General features: G+C 41.9%; 1 protein-coding gene across 1 annotated transcript in view; it reads right to left on the bottom strand.

Annotated features, from left to right (window-relative positions):
• Positions 1-23006, bottom strand: part of DRAM1 (DNA damage regulated autophagy modulator 1) — a 44685-nt gene that overhangs the window by 5415 nt on the left and 16264 nt on the right. Inside the window, exons 2-5 of the mRNA XM_082850105.1 lie at positions 15791-15858; positions 10026-10168; positions 5629-5806; positions 1595-1653 (exon numbers count right to left, since the gene is read on the bottom strand). Coding sequence (XP_082706231.1) covers positions 1595-1653; positions 5629-5806; positions 10026-10168; positions 15791-15858 — 448 coding nt within the window. The remainder of the gene's footprint in view (positions 1-1594; positions 1654-5628; positions 5807-10025; positions 10169-15790; positions 15859-23006) is intronic.

Here is a 23006-nt window from a genome sequence, read left to right as displayed (position 1 = left end):
TCTCTTGTTGCAGAGCACAAGCTCTAACTGCGCGGGCTTCAGTAGTTGTAGCAAGGCGGGCTCAGTAGTTGTGGCTCACGGGCTGTAGAGCACAGGCTCAGTAGTTGTGGCTCACGGGCTTAGTTGCTCTGCGGCATCTTCCTGGACCGGGGCTCGAACCCGTGTCCCCTGCATTGGCAGGCAGATCCTTAACCACTGCGCCACCAGGAAAGCCCCTGAAACTGCTCTTTGAAAAACATCAGTAACTCCACCTGCCCCTTGGGAAAAACTGCTGCTCCTCACTAACTCCCTTCTCTCTGTAGGTAACTAAGGACATGAGTTGATCTTAATTTGAAACATCTGATTCCTTGTGTTCTGATGTTTGGCCTGGAAACTACCCGTCAGTCTACCCTATGCTCTGATGGCTCTTGATCCTACCCCAGGTCTAGTCCCCCATGTCTAACTAGACATTTCTCCTCGGCGTTTCACTATAGCTTCAGATTCAACGATTCTGAAACCAAACCCATCCATTTCTCCCCATGAAATCATTTATTCCTGTTAAGGACCCAATCTTTTCTTCTTCTTTTTAAAAACTATTTATTTGGCTGCGCTGGGTCTTAGTTGCAGCACGCAGGATGTTTTAGTTGTGGCACATGGAATCTTTAGTTGCGGCATGCAAACTCTTAGTTGCAGCATGTGGGATCTAGTTCCGTGACCAGGGATCAAATCTGGGCCCCCTGCATTGGGAGCGCTGAGTCTTAGCCACTGGACCACCAGGGAAGTCCCAAGGGACCCAGTCTTATCTGTTCATGAGAACAGGTTCTTTGGTTCACCCAAGACAAAAACTTGGAAGTCATCTTCACTTCATCACGTCCTTTCATTCTTATGCTATTTCTTCCAGTCTAGGGGAATCTTGATTTAAAATCTAAACTAGTGGAACTGCCTTCCCTCTGCCATCCTAACTCCGGTCTCTTTCCTCTTCAATACATCCCAGGTGTCTCTTCTAATTTTCTTCCAATAATATTCTTTTTTTTTTGCGGTACGCGGGCCTCTCACTGTTGTGGCCTCTCCCGTTGCGGAGCACAGGCTCCGGACGCGCAGGCTCAGCGGCCATGGCTCACGGGCCTAGCCACTCCACGGCATGTGGGATCTTTCCGGAACGGGGCACGAACCCGTGTCCCCTGCATCGGCAGGCGGACTCTCAACCACTGCGCCACCTGGGAAGCCCTCCAATAAAATTCTTTTAATTTACTTTCCTGTTCAAAAGCCTGCGGCCGATCACCTACATCAAGCATGAGCCCCTCTGCCCACCTCTTAAAGCCTTGCACAAACTATTCCCCCACAACCTTATCCCCAACCACATTTATTTCTCACCCTATGCTGATACAAACTATCTTCTACTCTGTTTTCATCACCTCTGCTTAACATGTGGTGCTTCGTCTGACCTCCATACACCTTCATTCGCATTGTTTCCCTACCCTTAAATCTCACCTCTTTTACTAAGCCTCGATGGTTGAAGGGTTTAAAATTTTAATTTCAAATTTTAAAAAATAATTTTGAAAATAATTCAAGGAACCAGGTTTGACAATCATATTGAAAACAGCTTATAGTTTACCTTCTCTTTTGGATTCCACTCCAGCTTGGTTATAGAAATTAACGAAGCACAGGCAATCACTAAAAAACGAAATTGTTAAGGAAACTACAGGAGAAAATAGGTCCTTTATTAGAAGAATAAAGAATAGGTTATTCTTCTGATAATATAACCATTACACAATGTTCACATGTTAGTGCCAACATTTCTGCTATCAAACAAGTTATATCAGCTTCTTATCATCTCAAACCTTAAGTTCGATCATGGTAGCAGTTAAAATACAACACAGAAGTAGTCATTCCTTAGCAATACTTTGTCAGTTATGTATAGAAGACTTTTAATCTGTGGCTACATTTTGCTTGACCCTGTTGTTTAAGTTTGGTCAAAATGACACAGCAGTCTAATATGGGTACTTTTGCAGTAGTTTTCCCCTAAAATACTATTGTCCCTAAATAATAATATTGATTAAAATTCTTTTTCCTAAAATACTATGTTCAAGGCAACAGCTTCAAGGAAAAAATTAACATTTCAAAGCATCACAAAGTACCAAGGCTCATATACAAAAACAAGCTACAGAAATTTAATGTATTATCTTTATAAAAATTTAAAAAAACAGATTTTTCCATTGAGTAACTGGGTGTAAGCGGAGCCCTTCCTCCCTGGCCCAAAGGGTTTACAAATCAGAAAGATACATCCTACATCTGACCTTGGGGACGAAGGACAAATCCTGAGAGGCCAGCCTAACAAGGCCAGGGACTGAGGCTACTGCCCAACGTGGACAAGACTGTCTGCACAAAGGTGGTGACAACCATTTTGATTGAACGTAGAAGGCCAAAGAGAAAGCTAGAGAGAAATGGGATGCTCTTTAAAAGTTTTTGCAAAATGTTAATTCCAAGTGTTGCGTCAATCAATGCCAAGTTTAGCGCCTCCTCTGAATTTGGAGTCAGCACCCTCTCTCCCTGCCCTCCGCCACGTCCCATATTTTGCAATGCTTAACACCTCTCAGTTTCTCAAAGTAAAAGAAGTAGAGAATGGGACTTCCCTGGCAGTCCAGTGGTTAAGACTCCACGCTTCCAGAGCAGGGGGCGCGGGTTCAATCCCTGGTCAGGGAACTAAGACCCCGCATGCCGCTGGCCAAAAAATAAAAAGAAGTAGAGAACATTAAAGGTTCTCTAATCATGTCATGACCGTATGTCTGTTTCTAATAGTTTTAAAAGCCTCTTAATTCTTTCACTTAATTCTTTATCTCATCTTTAGTCCCATCAGGTCCCATGCTGGGGAGGAGTGGGTGGGGGGGAGAGGCAGACAAAACTCTGGCAAAAAAGACCTGGTCTCAGCTCCCAGAAATATTACAGCCTTGTCGGACCCAGGGAATGTGCCGCGTTAGAGAGAAAAGAACAGGGTGCAGTCATGACTCGGAGGGAAGATTATTAATTTGGAGCGAAATGGGGTTTGAGGTGTCAGGGAAGCTACACTGAGTTGAGTTTAATCTAAGCTGTGAGGTTTGAGGAGCTCTCTAGGACAGCATCATCCCACAGAAATTCAGGCATATGTGTAACAATATTTTCTACTATAGTCACCACATTGACAGAAATGAAAAAGAGCCTAATGAAATTAATATTAACATATCTTATTTAACCCAATATATCAAACATGTTGTCATTTCAACATGTAATAATATAAACAATTATTAATGAGATATTTTACATTTTTTTTCTCATTAAGTCTTTGAAATCCAGTGTTTTACACTTATGGCCCTTCTCTACACAGACTACCCACGTTTCAATGCTCAACAGCCTCGTGTGGCCAGTGGCTACTGTGTTGGATAGACAGTTCAGTTCTAGAAAGACAAAGTGGAGAAGTTTATCCAGGCAAGAAGAAGAGCATGGGCAAAAGCAGAGAACAGGAAACAGCCACAGTCAGGGAAGAAAGTGTAAAACGGAGGTCGGAGAAATAGGCAGCCTCAGACTGCGTCTCACGCAAAGGAACCGGCCTTTGCATTGTTAGTGATTTTGTGAAGCCTTTTGAAAGCTGCAGAAGCTGAATGCAAGATGGATAGTTTAGTAGGAAGGGCTCAGAAGCATGATTCCAGGCCTCAGTTTCTTCAGGAGTCAAATAAGGTTTCACGGAACTAATACAGGAAAGAGAAACAAGGACATTTTCAAGATACTTTAAAATCTTTCTAAGGAAATATAAATCCATGCTAATGTTTAAGACAAAAGACTTTTTCCTATGGATGAATTTGTTCAAGTTAATTGGATAAAAACATATAACCTGTTTCTGTTCAGGGATCCTACCCGTCAGCATGGCTCATACGATCTTCCTAGAAATGGGAACTATTAGTATGTGAAACTCTGGCTTGAAAAAGTAATTCTGCTAAACCTCTCTCATTTTAGTACCTAGAGATCTGTCTCCAAAGTTGGAAGCAAGGAAAGTTTTCCTATACCAAAAAACTTTGTTTTTGACTTTACAAGTGGTTCTATAAATCTTACAACTAAAACAAGCTAAAAGGTTTGAGGAGATCCGTCTCAAGAGAAAGCATGAATGTCTTCAATCCATAAATAGGACAAGGAAACAGAGAAGGAACTATCTTAGGAACCAGGGTGTATAGTTTGTTGTTAAATTTCTCAATACTAGAATTTGGTCCCTCTGTGCTTAGAAATTTTGTAATTAAAATTTTTCTTCCCTAAATGACAAAAACAAAAACCATCCTTAGACTTCACATTTTGTATAGCTCCAATTTTTTTTTTAAGAAATTTTTAAAATTAATTTATTTATTTTTGGTTGCATTGGGTCTTCTTTGCTGCGCCCAGGCTTTGTCTAGTTGCAGCGAGCGGGAGCTACTCTTTATTGCAGTGCGCGGGCTTCTCATTGCGGTGGCTTCTCTTGTGGTGGAGCACAGGCTCTAGGCACGTGGGCTTCAGTAGTTGTGGCACGCAGGCCCAGTAGTTGTGGCTCATGGGCTCTAGAGCACAGGCTCAGTAGTTGTGGTGCATGGGCTTAGTTGCTCTGCAGCATGTGGGATCTTCCCGGACCAGGGCTCGAACCCGTGTCCCCTGCATTGGCAGGTGGATCCTTCACCACTGCGCCACCAGGAAGTCCCTATAGCTCCAATTTTAAAAGAAAAATGCAAGGCTTAATACTTAGAAGCACATGATGACAAAATATCTTTTTACTCAAGCTTGCCCACTTTGTACCACAGCCCAACTCGGATGAACAAGACCACCGCTAATAAAATAGTTCCATTTTCCTACAGTCTGAAAATAATCACCAATTTTTAATGACTCTTTAGCATTTGCTATGACTGCAGATGGTATTTTGAAAGATGGGGAATTTTCCACCCTTGAAAGACCACAGCTTTTTTTTTCTTTGTTAAATACCTCTTGGGGGAAAAAAAAGGAAAAGAAAGAATGAAAAAGGAAAAAAAAAAGGAAGGAAGGGTTGTTTTTCATTTCTTCTAAATCAGAATATACAAGTATGATAAATTTATATTTTCACATTGTTGAATTAGAAAAAATAAAATTTCATTTTGAAAATGAAATCAGTGATAAAAAGAAAAGGCTAAATGTATTTAAATGACTTAGAAATAAATAGTATAGAGCTTTTTAAAACCTCTTAATATGGACGAATAAATCAAACCATCTAACCACCTATGTGTGGGGAGAAGGGAAAGTCGGGCCTCTTGGGAATCCACAGGGCTATTACTTTAAGTACAATATCAATATTTGATGTCTTTAGCCAAGCACTACAGAGAAAAATAAATATTTTCACATGGCTCATGAAACTGACCCTGTGGAAGGAAAGTAAATAGAGACTGAAGTGTTCTGACATTGTTTTTCATTTTCCTTTCACACCATTCTTTTCCCCAAAGATTCCTTTGATTTAACCAGACAACGTTGAGATATTTTCCTTATGATTTACCCGTTTCTCCCAATCGTTCTTCTGAAGCCTGTTGACACTTGGCTGTTAACCTTTGCTTTCTCCATTTTTTTTGGAGGGGAGTGGGGCGGCGAGGGTGTCAAGCTTGCAAGGACACTGACAAATGTAAGAAAGGATACTGGGGATGATGGCTGCAGAGGAAACGGCAGAGATGGCCATCCGTATGCGGCATGTGGAAAGGCTGTTCCACTGGGGACACGATTTGTAAGAGATGATGGATTGCAGGAGCGTGTACACAACACCGCAGACAAACGCCAAAAGGGCACCGCCATCGTGTACCACGGGGACAGTTAACTCCTAGAGAGAAAGTCACACATGTGCTGTTACTCAGCGTGAGTCTGTGCACATCAAGAGCCGAACACTCACTCGCTTGCTTTGGGCTCCTCCAAGCCACCAGGCATCACAGATGCACACACCCCATCTTTGGAAAATACAGCTGCTTGCAGAAGATGACCAAGAGAAAAGCCTTACCGGCACTGGAGTAAATGCCAGGAACTTGCTTGTTCCATAGCAAACGTTTGGCTTGCTGCGAGTTGGGCAGATGGGCCTGGTTCAGTAATAATATCTCAATAAAACTGGGGGGGGAACCCATATTAAACCAAAAAAATTATAAAAGAATTAAGAAAAACAAATCCTTTTCACCCCTTGAATGTTAGGCACATTTGAGCAAGGGAAAATAAACAAAAGGCAAAGCATCTAATGCTAATGAGCTGGGGTTGTTTTAGGAATAACCTGATAGTCCTGGTACTTTCCACTCTCCATTTTCTTTCTATGCTAATAAGTAAATCAAATCCTGAATTTACATACTTTGTTTCCACCCCCCACTAGCACTGTCAGGAAACTTGCTTCCTCAACCCTGGCCAATTCAATACATCCGATCTTAATCTGCAAGCTTCATGACACCCACATTAGCCCTGATGAAATCAGATCAAAAGGCCCTTGAATTAGCAGGAGGTGTATTTCCAGTGTGCCCTTTTCACTGTGGAATACATATTCGCTCATCAAAGATGTCTTTTAGAAGGGAAACGACTCAGATCAGACATGAATTTTGGATAGAGGTTAAGATGAAAACCTGGTAGCTCTTTTTGAAACTCTTGTTAATTTAAAAGATAATAGGGCTTCCCTGGTGGCGCAGTGGTTGAGAGTCCGCCTGCCGATGCAGGGGACACGGGTTCGTGCCCCGGTCCGGGAAGATCCCACATGCCGCGGAGCGGCTGGGCCCGTGAGCCATGGCCGCTGAGCCTGCACGTCCGGAGCCTGTGCTCCGCAATGGGAGAGGCCACAACAGTGAGAGGCCCGCGTACCGGTAAAAAAAAAAAAAAAAAAGAGATAATAAAAGTAGAGAAAACTAGACTATTGAGAGGATTCAACCTCAGGAAACTTGACTTTTCCAAAAAGGAGACTTCTTGAGGGACAGGAAAGCATTGACGGAGACTGCTTGGTGAGGAGACACCAAAAAGTAGCCATCTTATCCACCAGTGCAGGAAAGAGTGCTAGCTGTGAACACCTGGTAAATGCAGTTTACTCCCCCTCAAGAAAAAGCACCAGCCAATGCTGTCTCCCGCCCCCACATCTCTAATTCTTCTTGAGGCAACCGCTCACATAGGTTTGCTTACGGCACGCCCGAAAGTGAATTGCAGGATATCAAAAAAGGAAGTTGTAAAGATACATTTACGGGAACAATGACAAGGCAAACACTTTGCTCTCAGGAAAGTTAGAAATTCTATTTCTGGTCTTTGTGAAGATGTAATCACTTCACAGAAACCTTAAAAGGAAACAAAAGTGTAATTATCTAACCACCTAAGCCTTCTTCCTGAAGTCTGCCCTTTATGGTTTAAACACTGATGGCCGTTATCACTTGTGATGTTGAGTTATTCCGAGAATAATGTGATGGGATATCATACAGTGCATACTATCCCCCCCACAGGACAAGTCATACCCACACTCCACTAGACAACTTATATCCTTCCAAGTTGCCACCTTCCCTTTGAAAATAATTTTTCCGTCGTGCTTTCTGATGCTAGAACTGTGAACTGTGAATTTTTTCCCCTAATTTTATGAAAAAAAAATTATCATTCTTCTTTTTTAAGTTTATTTTATTTTTGGCTGCACTGGGTCTTCGTTGCTGCGCGCAGGTTTTTGTCTAGTTGCGGCGAGCGGGGGCTACTCCTCGTTGCGGTGTGCGGGCTTCTCATTGTGGTGGCTTCTCTTTGTTGCGGAGTGTGGGCTCTAGGCATGTAGGCTTCAGTAGCGGCGGCACGCGGGCTCAGTAGTTGTGGTGCATGGGCTTAGTTGCTCCGTAACATGTGGGATCTTTGTGGACCAGGGCTAGAACCTGTGTCCCCTGCATTGGCAGGCGGATTCTTTAACCACTGCGCCACCTGGGAAGCCCTAGAACTGTGAACTGTGTACATGCTTTTTTCTCACAGAGATTTTCTCATTCTGGCCTAGAGGTTAACTCTTCCCCACAGGTTCTGGGCAGACTGCTTCAATCAAAGGTGACTTTTCATGACTCACAGGATTTGGGGAGAGTATTAACCTCTCTGGGTCTCCATTTCTCCATTGATAAATGAGGAAAATAATACTACCTATCTTCTAAGGTCATTATTAGAATTATACGAGTTAAAGCATGAAATGTTTTCATAAATGTCTGTCACCTAGAAAACTTCAATAAGAATTCCCAGGTGGTCCAGTGGTTAGGACTCCTTTCTCTCACTGCCGGGGCCAGGGTTCAATCCCTGGTCGGGGAACTAAGATCCCACAAGCCGTGCAGCCCGGCCAAATAAGAAAAAGAAAGAGGAAAAAAAGAAAACTTCCATAAATGTTGTTATGGAACCCAAAACACACACAATCATAAAACGTAAGGAAATGTCATCAAGAGTCTCTACCATGTGACAAATGTCATAGGCAACTAGTGATGTTTATTTCCTAACACAGAGAAAATAGAGTAGGAAAGTTAAACGAAGCCGGAAGCAAACTGAGTTCACAAGATGCCCTCCTGGAAGCCCTATAGGCTTGCTTCAGGGAGGCTACAAATTTGGCTCTCAGCTTTCACCAGTGTTAACAAGGAAACACTGTTAGTTGTGGATTTGTAACATCCTAAAACGAAAACTTGTTGGCCGCCAGACCTGGAAGAATATCCCCGCCCTAGGTTGTCCTGAAGATTCTGTGTCATACAAGGAAGGATGCCGCACCCCTCACAACACAGCACTGAGTTTCCCAGAGCACTTTATTATACTGTCCCCCCCACCAATGACAGATGGCTTCCTGCATGTGCAGGGCAGAAAAGGTGATTCTCTGAGGCCCACGTGATGCAGGCGAGGCAGAGGGCCCTCTGACAATGGTCTGACTCATGCAGGAGCAGACACTAGAGAACAGGTGGACAGCAGACGGTACAGGTGGTGTCCTGAGGTTATCAGCCTCCCAGGTACACACCAGGAGGCAGTGCCCCTCTGCTGCAGCTTCAGTGTGCAGATGTGGACTTGAACAGCCAGCTAGCACTGAAGGCTGACACGTTTTTATAAAGTAAGCGTCACAGAAGATCAACCCACTTCTGGTGGGAAAAAAGTTAAAGGAGTACCCCCAAGCAGAACCAAAAGTCCCCCAGGAGTAACCTCCTTTCTACGGTCACAAAGGGACAATGGTGATGACAGAGCAGGCCCTCCAGGGTGTTGGCCTATAGTGATGAACCGATGACCGTGAAGACGGCTAAGTACAGACTGCTGGGCACTGTACATTATCTCATCGAATCCCAGCAATAACCCTGTAAGGCGAGTGCTCATAATTAGTACTCATTTGAAATACAACACATACTTGTAAAATATAAGATATTGCCTCCATAGACAAATACCATACCTTCCTGAAAGAGGCTTCGGAATGAAAGGAATCCAAAAATTAGAATAAAACGTGTAGGATTTTTTCCAACACTTGACACAGTAAGAATATGTCAAGTGGACTCTGCAGTAGTTGTTATATAAGTTAATTTGCTCAGTAAGGCCATATTTTGGCCCTGCAACTGATTAGCTGAGTAACCCTGACCAAATTATTTCACCTCCATGTGCCTCTTCCTTTCACAGATCCTCATCTGTGAAAGGAAGAGATCAGATGCCTCTCTTTGAATTGAACACCAGAGGCCCAAACAGCAGAATCAGTAAACATACACACGCTCATACACAGAAACGTTTTCACGATGTTAATGAAATCATTACAATGACTGAAGTAGCTCTCCCAGTACATTAAACCACATCAACAAGAACACAGAGCAACCCAGAGCCCACAGCATGGTCTGAAGCACGCTCTCTCTCACACACGCACCCCATCTCTCCCAAGTACTAGGCTGGGCTGACTTGCAAATGACGAAGATTTGTTTCTAAGAAGCAAACTATCCCAATATTCATACACTCATCAACTATTTGAGAGCTGTGCTGGCACAAGCGTGCCTCTGGTGCTCTTGCTTCTCTCCTCCAGATACATATACTCCATCACCCCCAATAACCAAAAAAACTTCAGGTCATACCTGGAAATTGGCTACAATGCCCAACCCGATGCATCCCACCAATCCTAGAACTAACGACACCAAGTTAAAAACAGGAGTGCTGAAATAGCTGGTTTGGTTTTGCTTCTCTACTATTTTATATCTTGTGTACATCGTGGCTGCACCTGAAAAAGAAAGGGACTCTGATGAATTTTTATTTTTTGACTTTTTAGAAGGAAAAACACATGAACAGTTTTTATGGCTTTTAAAATAATTTGTATTTTCAGTCTCCTGATTGCGATAGTCTCCCCACTCGTTCACACCTGCCCTTCCTCACCCCATCTTACTCTCCCCCGCCATGTGACGCATACACACACACACGCATACACACACACACACACACACACACACACACACACACACACACTGTCTTGGCTGTTATCCTTTTCACATAAATGCTATTGTGCACGTATTTTTCTGGAACTTGCTTTTTTATTTATTTAAAAACGTTCCATGGTTGGGACTTCCCTGGTGGCACAGTGGTTAAGAATCCACCTGCCAATGCAGGGGACGCGGGTTTGAGCCCTGGTCTGGGAAGATCCCACATGCCGCGGAGCAACTAAGCCCGTGCGCCACAACTACTGAGCCTGAGCTCTAGAGCACACGAACCACAACTACTGAGCCCACGTGCCACAACTACTGAAGCCCGTGTGCCTAGAGCCCATGCTCCACAACAAGAGAAGCCACTGCAATGAGAAGCCTGTGCACTGCAACAAAGAGTAGACCCCGCTCGCCGCAACTAGAGAAAGCCTGCGCACAGCAATGAAGACCCAACGCAGCCATAAATAAATAAATTTAAAATAAATAACTAAATAAATTTTTAAAATAAAAGTGTTCCGTGGAGATCTTGCCAATGTCAGTACACATAGGTCTCCCTCATCATGGTATACAGTGAGATGCCATATTTATTTCATCATTCTCCTAATGATAGATTTCTACATTATATGTTTTTCCTATTACAAACAATGCTCAGTGAACATCCTTATATAGAAGGCTTTGGCGCACTTTCAGTGTTTCTGAAAGATGAATTCCTAGAAGTAGTATTACTGGGTCAAAAAACTATGCTCAATTAAAATGCCAAAAAGTAGCTCCAAACTGCTCCAAGACTGAGGCAATTCATACTCCCACAGCAGAGTTTGAAAGCAATTCTGTATGCCCTGTCCTTTTAATTGTTGCCAATCTAACAAATGAAAAATGGCAACCTGTTTGTTTAATTTGCATTTCTCTGATAGTCAGTGAGATTGAGCAACTTTCAGTATGTCACTACTCATTTGCATTTCTCTTCTGAAAATTGTATGTTTATCATTTTTTTAATTTTTCTCTTGAATTTGTTAATTTTTAATTTGTAGTTGCTCTTTATACATTATGTACATTAGTCTATTGTCTGCTATAAATATTACAAATGTTCTTCTGGTCTGTTGTTTGTCTTTAACTTCGTGAATCTTTCATCACTTAGAAGTTTCCATTTTCATCTACCCAAATCTGTCAGTTCTTCTATTTAGCTTCGGGGTTTTGTGTGTGTAAGTTTAGATAAACTTTTCCATCCTAAGGTTTTAAAAATATTTTCCTATACTTAAATCCAAATCCTCTTTTTTTTTTTTTTAAGATTTAATTTTATTTATTTTTGGCTGTGTTGGGTCTTCACTCTTGCGCGCGGGCTTTCTCTAGTTGCAGCAAGCGGGGCTACTCTTCTTTGCAGTCGGGCTTCTCCTTGCTGTGGCTTCTCTTGTTGCAGAGCACGGGCTCTAGGCGTGCAGGCTTCAGTAGGTGTGGAGCGTGGGCTCAGTAGTTGTGGCGCATGGGCTTAGTTGTTCCATGGCATGTGGGATCTTCCCGGACCAGGGCTCGAACCCATGTCCCCTGCACTGGCAGGCGGATTCTTATCCACTGCACCACCATAAGAAGAAGTCCCTCCTCTTATGGTTTTTTTCTTCATGTTTACTTCTTTAATTGCCATTGGCTTTTGTGAATAGTGTGAGAGCAAATTTAACTCAGCAAATTTAGCTTATAGAAAAAGTCACATAGATATGCAGAGATATGTTTAAAAGATATTCACTTTAGCATTGTATATTACAAAATGAAAAATAGCCTAAATGTTTAACAATAGGGGACTGAATTATAAATTATTATATGTCCATGAGATGGATATCATGCATGTGTTGGGATAAAGTAGATTTCTGTGTGTTCAATAGTGTTATTATGGCCATAATATTTTTTGCTGAATTTTTAAAACCAGTCTAAAGGCTAATCATTTATCTTAGAGCATTTTAAACAGAGATATTCATGTCAGATTCTCCCTTGCCTAGAAGCAAAAAGCTACATTTATCACTTGCTAGTGATAAAATAATCTGTCTTCTAAATCTGGACTCTGGGCAAGGATGGTGTAAGAGGGCACTGGGATTGACTGACTCCTATTTCTACTTCCCCTTGCTCACCTCCAAAACCTTGGGAGGAGAAGACAACAAATGAGTGATGGGGTGAAACTCCCTCTACCAAGGAGGATGAACAAATTCTGAAGATGTCAAGTCAGTAGGTAGGGTTTCCAGCACCTCTGCCCCTTCCGCCCTACATCAGTAGAGAGGGCCAGAAAGTGCTGGTTATATGATGGGTCCCTGGCAAATACCTGACTGTTCTGCAGGGTTAAGGGTTTATGGAAAGAGCCCTACCTCTTCCATCCATATACCCTCATCACCCATAGGACTGAGTTTTTTAGTCCTTACATTAATTGGCTCATGAGAGAGGGTTGTAGCCTCTCAACTGCATCTCAGGTGCATTTGAGGAACTGAAAAATCATAGCTGAGTTGGAGACAAACTATTCCATGCTTCACCTTTCCCTTCCTCTAACAGGTGAGCTAACACCTTTGTCATTGGTTCAGAAGCTTTCGTGAGTATCCAAGTCCCTTAGAGTGCTGGTTCACAGCACATATGCTTGGGCCCCACTTCCAGAAGTTCTGATCCAGTAGATCTGCAGTGTGGCCCTGGAACAGGCCTTGGAACCAGCACCCAAGAGGATTTTCTTGTAAGTTACCTTCAGAACACACTCTGAGAAACACTAGCTTCTAACTTTAGGTGTCTTTGGCTTAACGCAAATGCATTGGATATAAATCACAATTTTAGAAATTACATTTAAAATCCATTTCAAATTCCTGTGGCAAATTACCAGATAAAGTGAATAGTTCTATAATGAGGCCAAAAATAACTTTGGATTTCTAGTCACTTGAGTTCTTAAAGTAGAGCAAAACTGTAGTTGCAAAGGTTATACTTTTTAAAAAATCACGTAGACCAAGCATAAACCCTAATGTAAACTATTGACTTTGAGTGATAATGATGTGGCAATGTAGGTTCATCAGCTGTAACTAATATATTACTCTGGTGGGGGGATGTTGATAATGGAGAAGGCTGTGGGGGGGTGCGGGGAGCAGGGCATATATGGGAAATCTCTACCTTTTCCTCCAGTTTTCTGTGAATCTGAAAATGTTCTAAAAAATAATGTTTGTTAAAAAATAACAATAAAAGAGGACAGAAGCAAGAAGAACTACAATCATGCAGCCTGTGGAACCAAAACCACATTCACAGAAAGAGACAAGATGAAAAAGCAGAGGGCTATGTACCAGATGAAGGAACAAGGTAAAACCCCAGAAAAACAACTGAATGAAGTGGAGACAGGAAACCTTCCAGAAAAAGAATCCAGAAAAATGATAGTGAAGATGATCCAGGACCTCGGAAAAAGAATGGAGGCAAGGATCGAGAAGATGCCAGAAATGTTTAACAAAGACCTAGAAGAATTAAAGAACAAACAAACAGAGATGAACAATACAATAACTGAAATGAAAAATACTCTAGAAGGAAGCAAGCAGAATAACTGAGGCAGAAGAACGGATAAGTGACCTGGAAGGCAGAAGGGTGGAATTCACTGCCGTGGAACAGAATAAAGAAAAAAGAATGAAAAGAAATGAAGACAGCCTAAGGGACCTCTGGGAAAACATTAAACGCAACAACATTCGCACTATAGGGGTCCCAGAAGGAGAAGAGAGAGAGAAAGGACCCGAGAAAATACTTGAAGAGATTATAGATGAAAACTTCCCTAACATGGGAGAGGAAATAGCCACCCAAGTCCAGGAAACACAGAGTCCCAGGCAGGATAAACCCAAGGAGAAACACATCGAGTAATCAGACTGAATAATTAAATTAAATTTAATTAATTAATTTAATCAAATTAAAGACAAAGAAAAATTATTGAAAGCAACAAGGGAAAAACGGCAAATAACATACAAGAGAACTCCCATAAGGTTAACAGCTGATTTCTCAGCAGAAACTCTACAAACCAGAAGGGAGTGGCACAGTATATTTAAAGTGATGAAAGGGAAAAACTTACAACCAAGATTACTCTACCCAGCAAGGATCTCATTCAGATTTGATGGAGAAATCAAAAAGCTTTACAGACAAGCAAAAGCTAAGAGAATTCAGCACCAACCAAACCAGCTCTACAACAAATGCTAAAGGAACTTCTCTAAGTGGGAAACACAAAAGAAGTAAAGGACCTACAAAAACAAACCCATAACAATTAAGAAATGGTAATAGGAACATACATATCAATAATTACCTTAAACGTGACTGGAATAAATGCTCCAACCAAAAGACACAGGCTTGCTGAATGGATACGAAAACAAGACCCATATATATGCTGTCTACAAGAGACCCACTTCAGACCTAGGGACACATACAGACTGAAAGTGAGGGGATGGAAAAAGATATTCCATGCAAATGGAAATCAAAAGGAAGCTGGAGTAGCAATACTCATATCAGATAAAACAGACTTTAAAATAAAGAATGTTACAAGAGACAAGGAAGGACACTACCTTGGATGATCAAGGGATCAATCCAAGAAGAAGACATAACAATTATAAATATATATGCACCCAACACATAGGAGCACCTCATTACATAAGGCAACTGCTAACAGCTATAAAAGAGGAAATCGACAGTAACACAGTAATAGTGGGGGACTTTAACACCTCACTTACACCAATGGACATATCATCCAGACAGAAAATTAATAAGGAAACACAAGCTTTAAATGACAAAATAGACCAGATAGATTTAATTGATATTTATGGGACATTCTATCCAAAAACAGCAGATTACACTTTCTTCTCAAGTGCACAAGGAACATTCTCCAGGATAGATCACATCTGGGGTCACAAATCAAGCCTCCATAAATTTAAGAAAATTGAAATCATATCAAGCATCTTTTCCGACCACAACGCTATGAGATTAGAAATCAACTACAGGGAAAAAAATGTAAAAAACACAAACACATGGAGGCTAAACAATACGTTACTAAATAACCAAGAGATCACTGAAGAAATCAAAGAGGAAATCAAAAAATACCTAGAGACAAATTACAATGAAAACACGGCAATCCAAAACCTATGGGATGCAGCAAAAGCAGTTCTAAGAGGGAAGTTTATAGCAATACAAGCCTGCCTCAAGAAACAAGAAAAATCTCAAATAAACAATCTAAACTGACACCTAAAGGAGCTAGAGAAAGAAGAACAAACAAAACACAAAGTTAGTAGAAGGAAAGAAATCATAAAGATCAGAGCGAAAATAAATGAAATAGAAACAAAGAAAACAATAACAAAGATCAAAGACCAATCAATAAAAATGATACATAAACTGTAACATTTTACTTCACGTGAGATTGGTAATTTTTAATTTATTTATAATAATTATTGTGTACTTACTAAGAAATGCAGAGAAGTTTATCATAAATCCAAAAATACCACTCTCTGGAGGTGTTGTTCCTGTATCACTGAGAAAGAGAAGACATGTCCAAATTAGTAAAAAGGAATTCAGTTCAGGCATGTAATTGACAGGTATTATATTGTGTCCCTTCTGGGTGTTTGGCCACTTTGAATTCCAAAGATTTGACCTGATTTTGTTCTAAAGTATTTTCAAGTTGGGCTCTGAAAAATTAAAAACTATTTTTTCTTTTTTCCCCAGTTTTACTGATATATAATTAACAAACAGCACTGTATAAGTTTAAGGTGTACAGCATAATGATCTGACTTAGAGACATCATGAAATGATCACCACAGTAAGTTTCGTGAACATCCATCATCTCATATAGATATAAATTTTTTTGAGAACTTTTTTTGTTATGCTGAGAACTCTTAGGATTTACTTTCTTAACAACGTTCATATATAACATACAGCAGTGTTAATTATAGTACCCATGTTGTACATTACCTCCCTAGTACTTATTTATATTCTAACTGGAAGTTTGTGCTATTTGACCACCATCATCCAATCGCCCTCTTCCTCACCCCTGGCCTCTGAGAACCACAAGTCTGGTCTCTTTTCCTATGAGTTTGTTTGTATGTTTGTTTGTTTTGAAATATAATTGACAACACTATGTGAGGAAATTTTAAAGTGAATGGTGGTGGTGTTTTTCAGATGATCCCACCTGAAAAATCTGAAGTGTGTGTTCATTCTTGATGAGGAATTGAGTGAGACTATTTTTGGGGAAAAAAAAAAACCTGGTCTAAAATCACGTTTGAAAAGTCTACTATTTGAATATTAAATATACAAAAACACATCATTTTAATTTTTAACAATATGATTTATGCATAAGAATTTACACTGCTGAAAATATGATAGAAGGCTGAGCAATAAATATTATTGATGCCTGTCAGTACTTTATGGAAATAGGGTATCAAGGGTATTACTCATGGTGATAAATTATTTTAACAAAAAAATAGCTTCTATGAGACATATTTCAGATGCAGTCTATCAATTAATTAATTCAATGAGCTGGAATGTAGCATTTGACATGTGCTAGCTTCTATTCATTAATGCCAAGGTTTACATTTTTATACTCTCAAGCTGCTTGCATAAAGCACAGTTTCAAACTGATGGCAAAGGCACTCCCAACATGAAACAACTCGTACTTGTCTTGAGTGTTTCCACGTTTTAAAAACAGCTCTGAAATTTAAGTACTGAAAAATGGATCAAGTTGAAAAGATGCACTTCAAAGTGTTTGAAAAATTCCACAGGAAGCCTGTGTGTGCAGGAAGCAGGAGTCTTTAAGCTCTGTGAACACTTAATATTTGAAGAGTATGAAGAGGTTAATGTTCCCCCTTCCCACAAATTCCTCTAGTCCCAATTACTTCAATCTCAGTGTCACTTGTACCTGTAAGAATCTGAAGGGTTTAGAATTTAACATTACCATTTTTCCTACAAATAATCTTCTTTCTCACTAAAGGGATGTTGGGGTGAAGGCTGCCCGACGTTTGGGATGCCCTTCTGAGCACAACATCGTCCTGAATGGGCGAGGAGGGGATGGGAACCAGAGATGGAAACAGCTGGTGGAAACAGCTCATGTGTGCCCTTGGGCAGCACTTTTACGCGGGCCTCTCACTGCTGTGGCCTCTCCCGTTGCGGAGCACAGGCTCCGGACGCGCAGGCTCAGCGGCCATGGCTCACGGGCCCAGCTGCTCCGCGGCATGTGGGATCTTCCCGGACCGGGGCACGAACCCGTGTCCCCTGCATCAGCAGGCGCCATCAGCAGCAACCACTGCGCCACCAGGGAGGCCCTGGGCAGCACTTTTGCCAGAAAATTCTCACAGGGAAAGGAAGCCTTCTATTCTTGACCTTAGGGTATAAAAAAGCAGCTACCCGATGACTCATGCAAGAGTACTTGTTGGCACAGGTCTGTGAGGAATCTGCCACGTGCCAGGAAGATTGTTGGTTGTGGAGAAGTGACGAGGATATTGAGGGGGGTAGGTAGGTGGGGGGACAAAGGTGCTGTAACAGGAGATGAGAAGATGCCCATACTTGGGAATGATCTGTCCAGGGAGAGCAAACCAGGACATATTTCAAGGGCCCAGGTATGCAGTCCACATGACATCGAACATCGATTCGAAAGCTCAGAATTTCAGAGTGATATTTTATTCTTGCTTATCTTTACATTTAAAACCATACAGGCAGAATCTGGGAATTCCCTGGCAGTCCAGTGGTTAGGACTCCATGCTTTCACTGCCATGAGCCTGGATTAGATAGATCCCTGGTCAGGGAACAAAACAAAGATCCCACAAGCCACACAGCGAGGTCAAAAACAAAAACAAACACACAAAAAAACCCATACAGGCAGAATCAAAAGTGCTTTGCAAACAGCCTTTCCATATGCATTTGTTGAATGAATGACTATCAGTACTGGCAGTAGACACTACTTTTTGAACACTTACCATGCACCAGCCACTGCTAGGTGCTCACCATACATCATTTCATTTCATCCTCTCAACCCTGAGGTGGGCCTATTACCAACCCCACTTTATTAAGGAGGAAACGGGGTATTGGAGAGGTTATATAACTTGTTCCAGGTCCCAGTGCTATCAGATGGAGGGAATCTACATTCCATCTATGTGTCTGACTCTGCTTTCCTGCCTCCTCTGTGCTCTAACAGCAGGCAAGGAACAAAGCAATTAGAAGAATGACTGGGGGAGGAGAGCGAGCACAGATGTGCTGGTAAATGCTTAACAAACAGCTCTAGAGGGAACCTGATTTGTAACACAGGCCAATTTCCATGCTATAAATATTCCCAATATGTCAAAATTCAAGCTACCAAAATGCTGGTCACTGAACAAGGAGTTGGGAAAAAATGCACACAGTTGGCTCATCATGCCTTAGTTCTATACCAGGAAGGTGTAAAGTAGGTTAAGACCTCATAGCTTCTCAGATGCCATAATTTAATAATAAAACACCTTTAAAAAATGGTTCTGAAGAACCTAGGGGCAGGACAGGAATAAAGACGCAGACATAGAGAATGGACTTGAGGACATGGGGAGGTGGAAGGGTAAGCTGGGACGAAGTGAGAGAGTGGCATGGACACATATACACTACCAAATGTAAAACCGATAGCTAGTGGGAAGCAGCTGCATAGCACAGGGAGATCAGCTCGGTGCTTTGGGACCACCTAGAGGGGTGGGATAGGGAAGGTGGGAGGGAGATGCAAGAGGGAGGAGATATGGGGATATATGTATACGTATAGCTGATTCACTTTGTTATAAAGCAGAAACTAACACACCATTGTAAAGCAATTATACTCCAATGAAGATGTTAAAAGAAAAAAAAGAATAAACTGGAAACTAATACTACATTGTAAATCAACTATATTTCAATAAAATTTTTTTTAAATTAAAAAAAATAATAAGAAAACACCTTTGGGCTTCCCTGGTGGCACAGTGGTTAAGAATCCGCCTGCTAATGCAGGGGACATGGGTTTGAGCCCTGGTCCGGGAAGATCCCACATGCCGCCGAGCAACTGGGCCCGTGCACCACAACTACTGAGCCTGCGCTCTAGAGCCCGCGAGCCACAGCTACTGAAGCCCGCATGCCTAGAGCCTGTGCTCTGCAACAAGAGAGGCCACCGCAATGAGAAGCCCAACCACCGCAAGGAAGAGTAGCCCCCACTCACGGCAATTAGAGAAAGCCCGCGCGCAACAACAAAGAGCCAACGCAGCCAAAAATAAATAAATAAAATTTTTTAAAAAACCAAAAAAAACCACCTTTGACAATTATTCACCACCATGGTCTGATTTTCTTTCAGGATTACTCAGTCTATAACACCCACCATCAATGCATGAGTACCAATGGGCCTACATTCCTACGCTTGGCACTACAACATAGGAAACATCAATACTACAAACATAGGGGAAAATATGAATGCACTGTATTCATAACCAGTTGTTTGATTAAATGAAATCATCTTTTAAAAAGTTTTTATTTGGCTGCAAAAATAACCACAAACTTTATCCACTCATCAACAAAACATTTATGGGACACCTACCATGTGTTAGTACAATCTGAGTCACAAATTTCCCTATTTATCAGCTAAGAGTGGTCAGTGCGTGATTTATTTCCATGAAGTGACAAAGTGGTACCTAAACTACATTTGGTGATTTTTAAAATTTTATTTATTTATTTATTTGGCTGCGCCGGGTCTCAGTTGCAGCATGCAGGATCCAATTCCCTCACCGGTGATCGAACCCAGGCCCCCTGCATTGGGAGCATGGAGTCTTTACCACTGGACACCAGGGAAGTCCCCCATTTGGTGAAATTTTGCTTAAGAATATTTCAAGAGGGGGGCTTCCCTGGTGGCGCAGTGGTTAAGAATCCGCCTGCCGATGCAGGGGACACAGGTTTGAGCCCTGGTCCAGGAAGATCCCACATGCCACAGAGCAACGAAGCCCATGCGTCCAACTACTGAGCCTGCGCTCTAGAGCCCTGCGAGCCACAACTACGGAAGCCCGCGTGCCTAGAGCCCATGCTCTGCAACAAGAGAAGCCGCCGCAATGAGAAGCCCGTGCACCATGACGAAGAGTAGCCCCCGCTCACCACAACTGGAGAAAGCCTGCGCGCAGCAAAGAAGACCCAACACAGCCAAAAATAAATAAAATTAATTAATTAATTTAAAAAAAATTCAAGATATAAACAACAAAGTCCTACCATATAGCATAGGGAATATCCTGTGATAAACCATACTGGAAAAGAATATGAAAAAGAATGTATATGTATATATATATATATATCTATAACTGAATCACTTTGCTGTACAGTTGAAATTAACACAACATTGTAAATCAACTATACGTCAATAAAATTTTGTATAAAATTTAAAAAGAAAAAGAGTATTTCAAGAAAATTTCCAGGGAATTCCCTGGTGGTCCGGTGGTTAGGACTTTGTGCTTTCACTGCTGAGGGCATGGGTTCAGTCCCTGGTCAGGGAACTATGAACCTGCAAGCCATGCAGCTTGCAGCAGCCAAAAAAAAAAAGAAAGAAAAGAAAAAAGAAAACTTTCCAAGCAGAAAATGAAACTGTGGCCACTTCTAAGAACTTTTAAGGATAGTAGTGGTTGCCTACTATCGTTAATACAAACAGAAGGCTCCCTCTTTCATCTCAGCCACCGACATGCCATGCTGACTAAGGAAGACCCAGAAATTTAGGGGCCGCATGCCATGCAGTCATGCCATGGCTGCATCATCAAACGTCGGAAGCACCCAGAGGCCTGGGTAACGCGGATGGCATCCATCACCACAGGATCAGCTTTGACGAATATCAGTGAGGTTACTTTGTGAAAGTTGGAATGAGGCATCACCACTTAAAAGAGGAATCGGAGCTTCTGCCCCATTGTCAACAATGATAAACTGTGGACCTTGATCAGTGAGCAGACACGGGGGAAATGCTACCAAAAACAAGACTGGAGGTGCTCCGATCATTGATGTGGTGTGATCAGGCAGTTCTGGAGAAGAGAAAGTTCCCAAAGCAGCCTGTCATTGTAAGCAGATAGGGTAGGGGGGCCCTGGAGGAAAAGAACCAGATATAGCTTTTTGACATTAGAGAAGCCATTTAGCCCTAAACCATTTTGTGATCTAAGCCTGGCTGCAATGCTTGCCCTTGAACAGGTCTCAGCAGTAATGATCTTAAGGGAACAAAGGAACAAACAACTGTTACCAGGCAAGGTGAATAACAATAGCAAAGAAAATAAGTCAGTTGTAAAGACTCCCAGTTCTGTTTCAATGGTAAAGATTAGCCTGAAGCACTTTCTGGAACTGTTTCACAGAATTTAAACCCCTCTGGAGGGCTCATCCACCAGATCCACTGGAACCTAAGGGATGAGAATGTTGACCTTTTCTGATCCTCCTGACATCAACTGACTAAAGCTTGGACATTGTCGACCTTTGCCCCAATTCTATGCTGAATTCTCCTCTGTTCAAGCCCCTTCATGAGGATGCAGGTAACCTAGCTTAAAGCTTCCCCAGTGTTGCTGTTTGGGGAGACTCTGCTTTGGGAAAGATCCCTGGTGTTCTCCTTACTTGCAAGTAATAAATCCTTCCTTCTTCCATTGTTTGGCTTGGCTGTGTCTTCTGGCTTGACACCTACCAAGAGGTGAACCCATTTTTTGGGGTAACATTGTCATGAAGGTTAAATTCTTCAGCAGAAGAGGTGAGGAGAATATTAAGGGTGTGTGTGCGTGTGTGTGTGTGTTGGGGGACGGCGTGGGGGAGTGGCTCTGTCCTGGTAGCTTGAAGTCACATGGAGGGAGATTTTTAAATGTTAACAAGTGGGCTTCCCTGGTGGTGCAGTGGTTGAGAGTCTGCCTGCTGATGCAGGGGACACGGGTTCGTGCCCTGGTCTGGGAAGATCCCACATGCCGCGGAGCGGCTGGGCCCGTGAGCCATGGCCGCTGAGCCTGTGCATCCGGAGCCTGTGCTCCGCAATGAGAGAGGCCACAGCAGTGAGAGGCCAGCGTACCGCAAAAAAAATAAAAAAATAAAAAATAAATGTTAACAAGTGCTTTTCTTTAAAAATAATATATGTATATATTTTTTCATATATATATATATATATATATATATATATATATATATATATATACATATATATGAAAGCCTCTCTTACCTTAAAATGTTCTTTTCAGTCTTTCTTTTGGTCTCCAAGCTATTATTTTACATCATAAGTAAATACTGTATCACACCTTCCACCTGACACTGGAATCCAGATGAACATAACACCAAGGGGGTGCCAAGAGAACCTGTTGGTAGCCTCTTTTTCTTTTACATTTTTTATGCTCACAGTAAATGATCATATTGTGCAAAGGCAGAGGTAGTAGGATTTGGTTGGCACAGCTGTACTTGGGCACCTGATTCAGGAAAATGGAGAATGAATGCCATGCCAAAGCAGTTGCCTCCCAATGTGGCAGAAGTAGTCCCCTTACCCAACTCCCACGACATCATTCTGTATCACATGGCTTAAAGACCTGGCCCAGATCCATCCACGTCCTCACTTGCCTCCTAGTAAATGAGGCACTTCCTGGAAACGGTACAGGGGGATAGGAACTAATTGTTCATTTGCATGTGGCTTAGAAGCTGCTGAGGCTGTTATGTGTACACACTTGTGCC

Source organism: Leucopleurus acutus, assembly GCF_964270905.1.
Source record: "Leucopleurus acutus genome assembly, chromosome: 11".
Classification (NCBI taxonomy): domain Eukaryota; kingdom Metazoa; phylum Chordata; class Mammalia; order Artiodactyla; family Delphinidae; genus Leucopleurus; species Leucopleurus acutus.
This window is presented reverse-complemented; position numbering and strand designations above follow the sequence as displayed.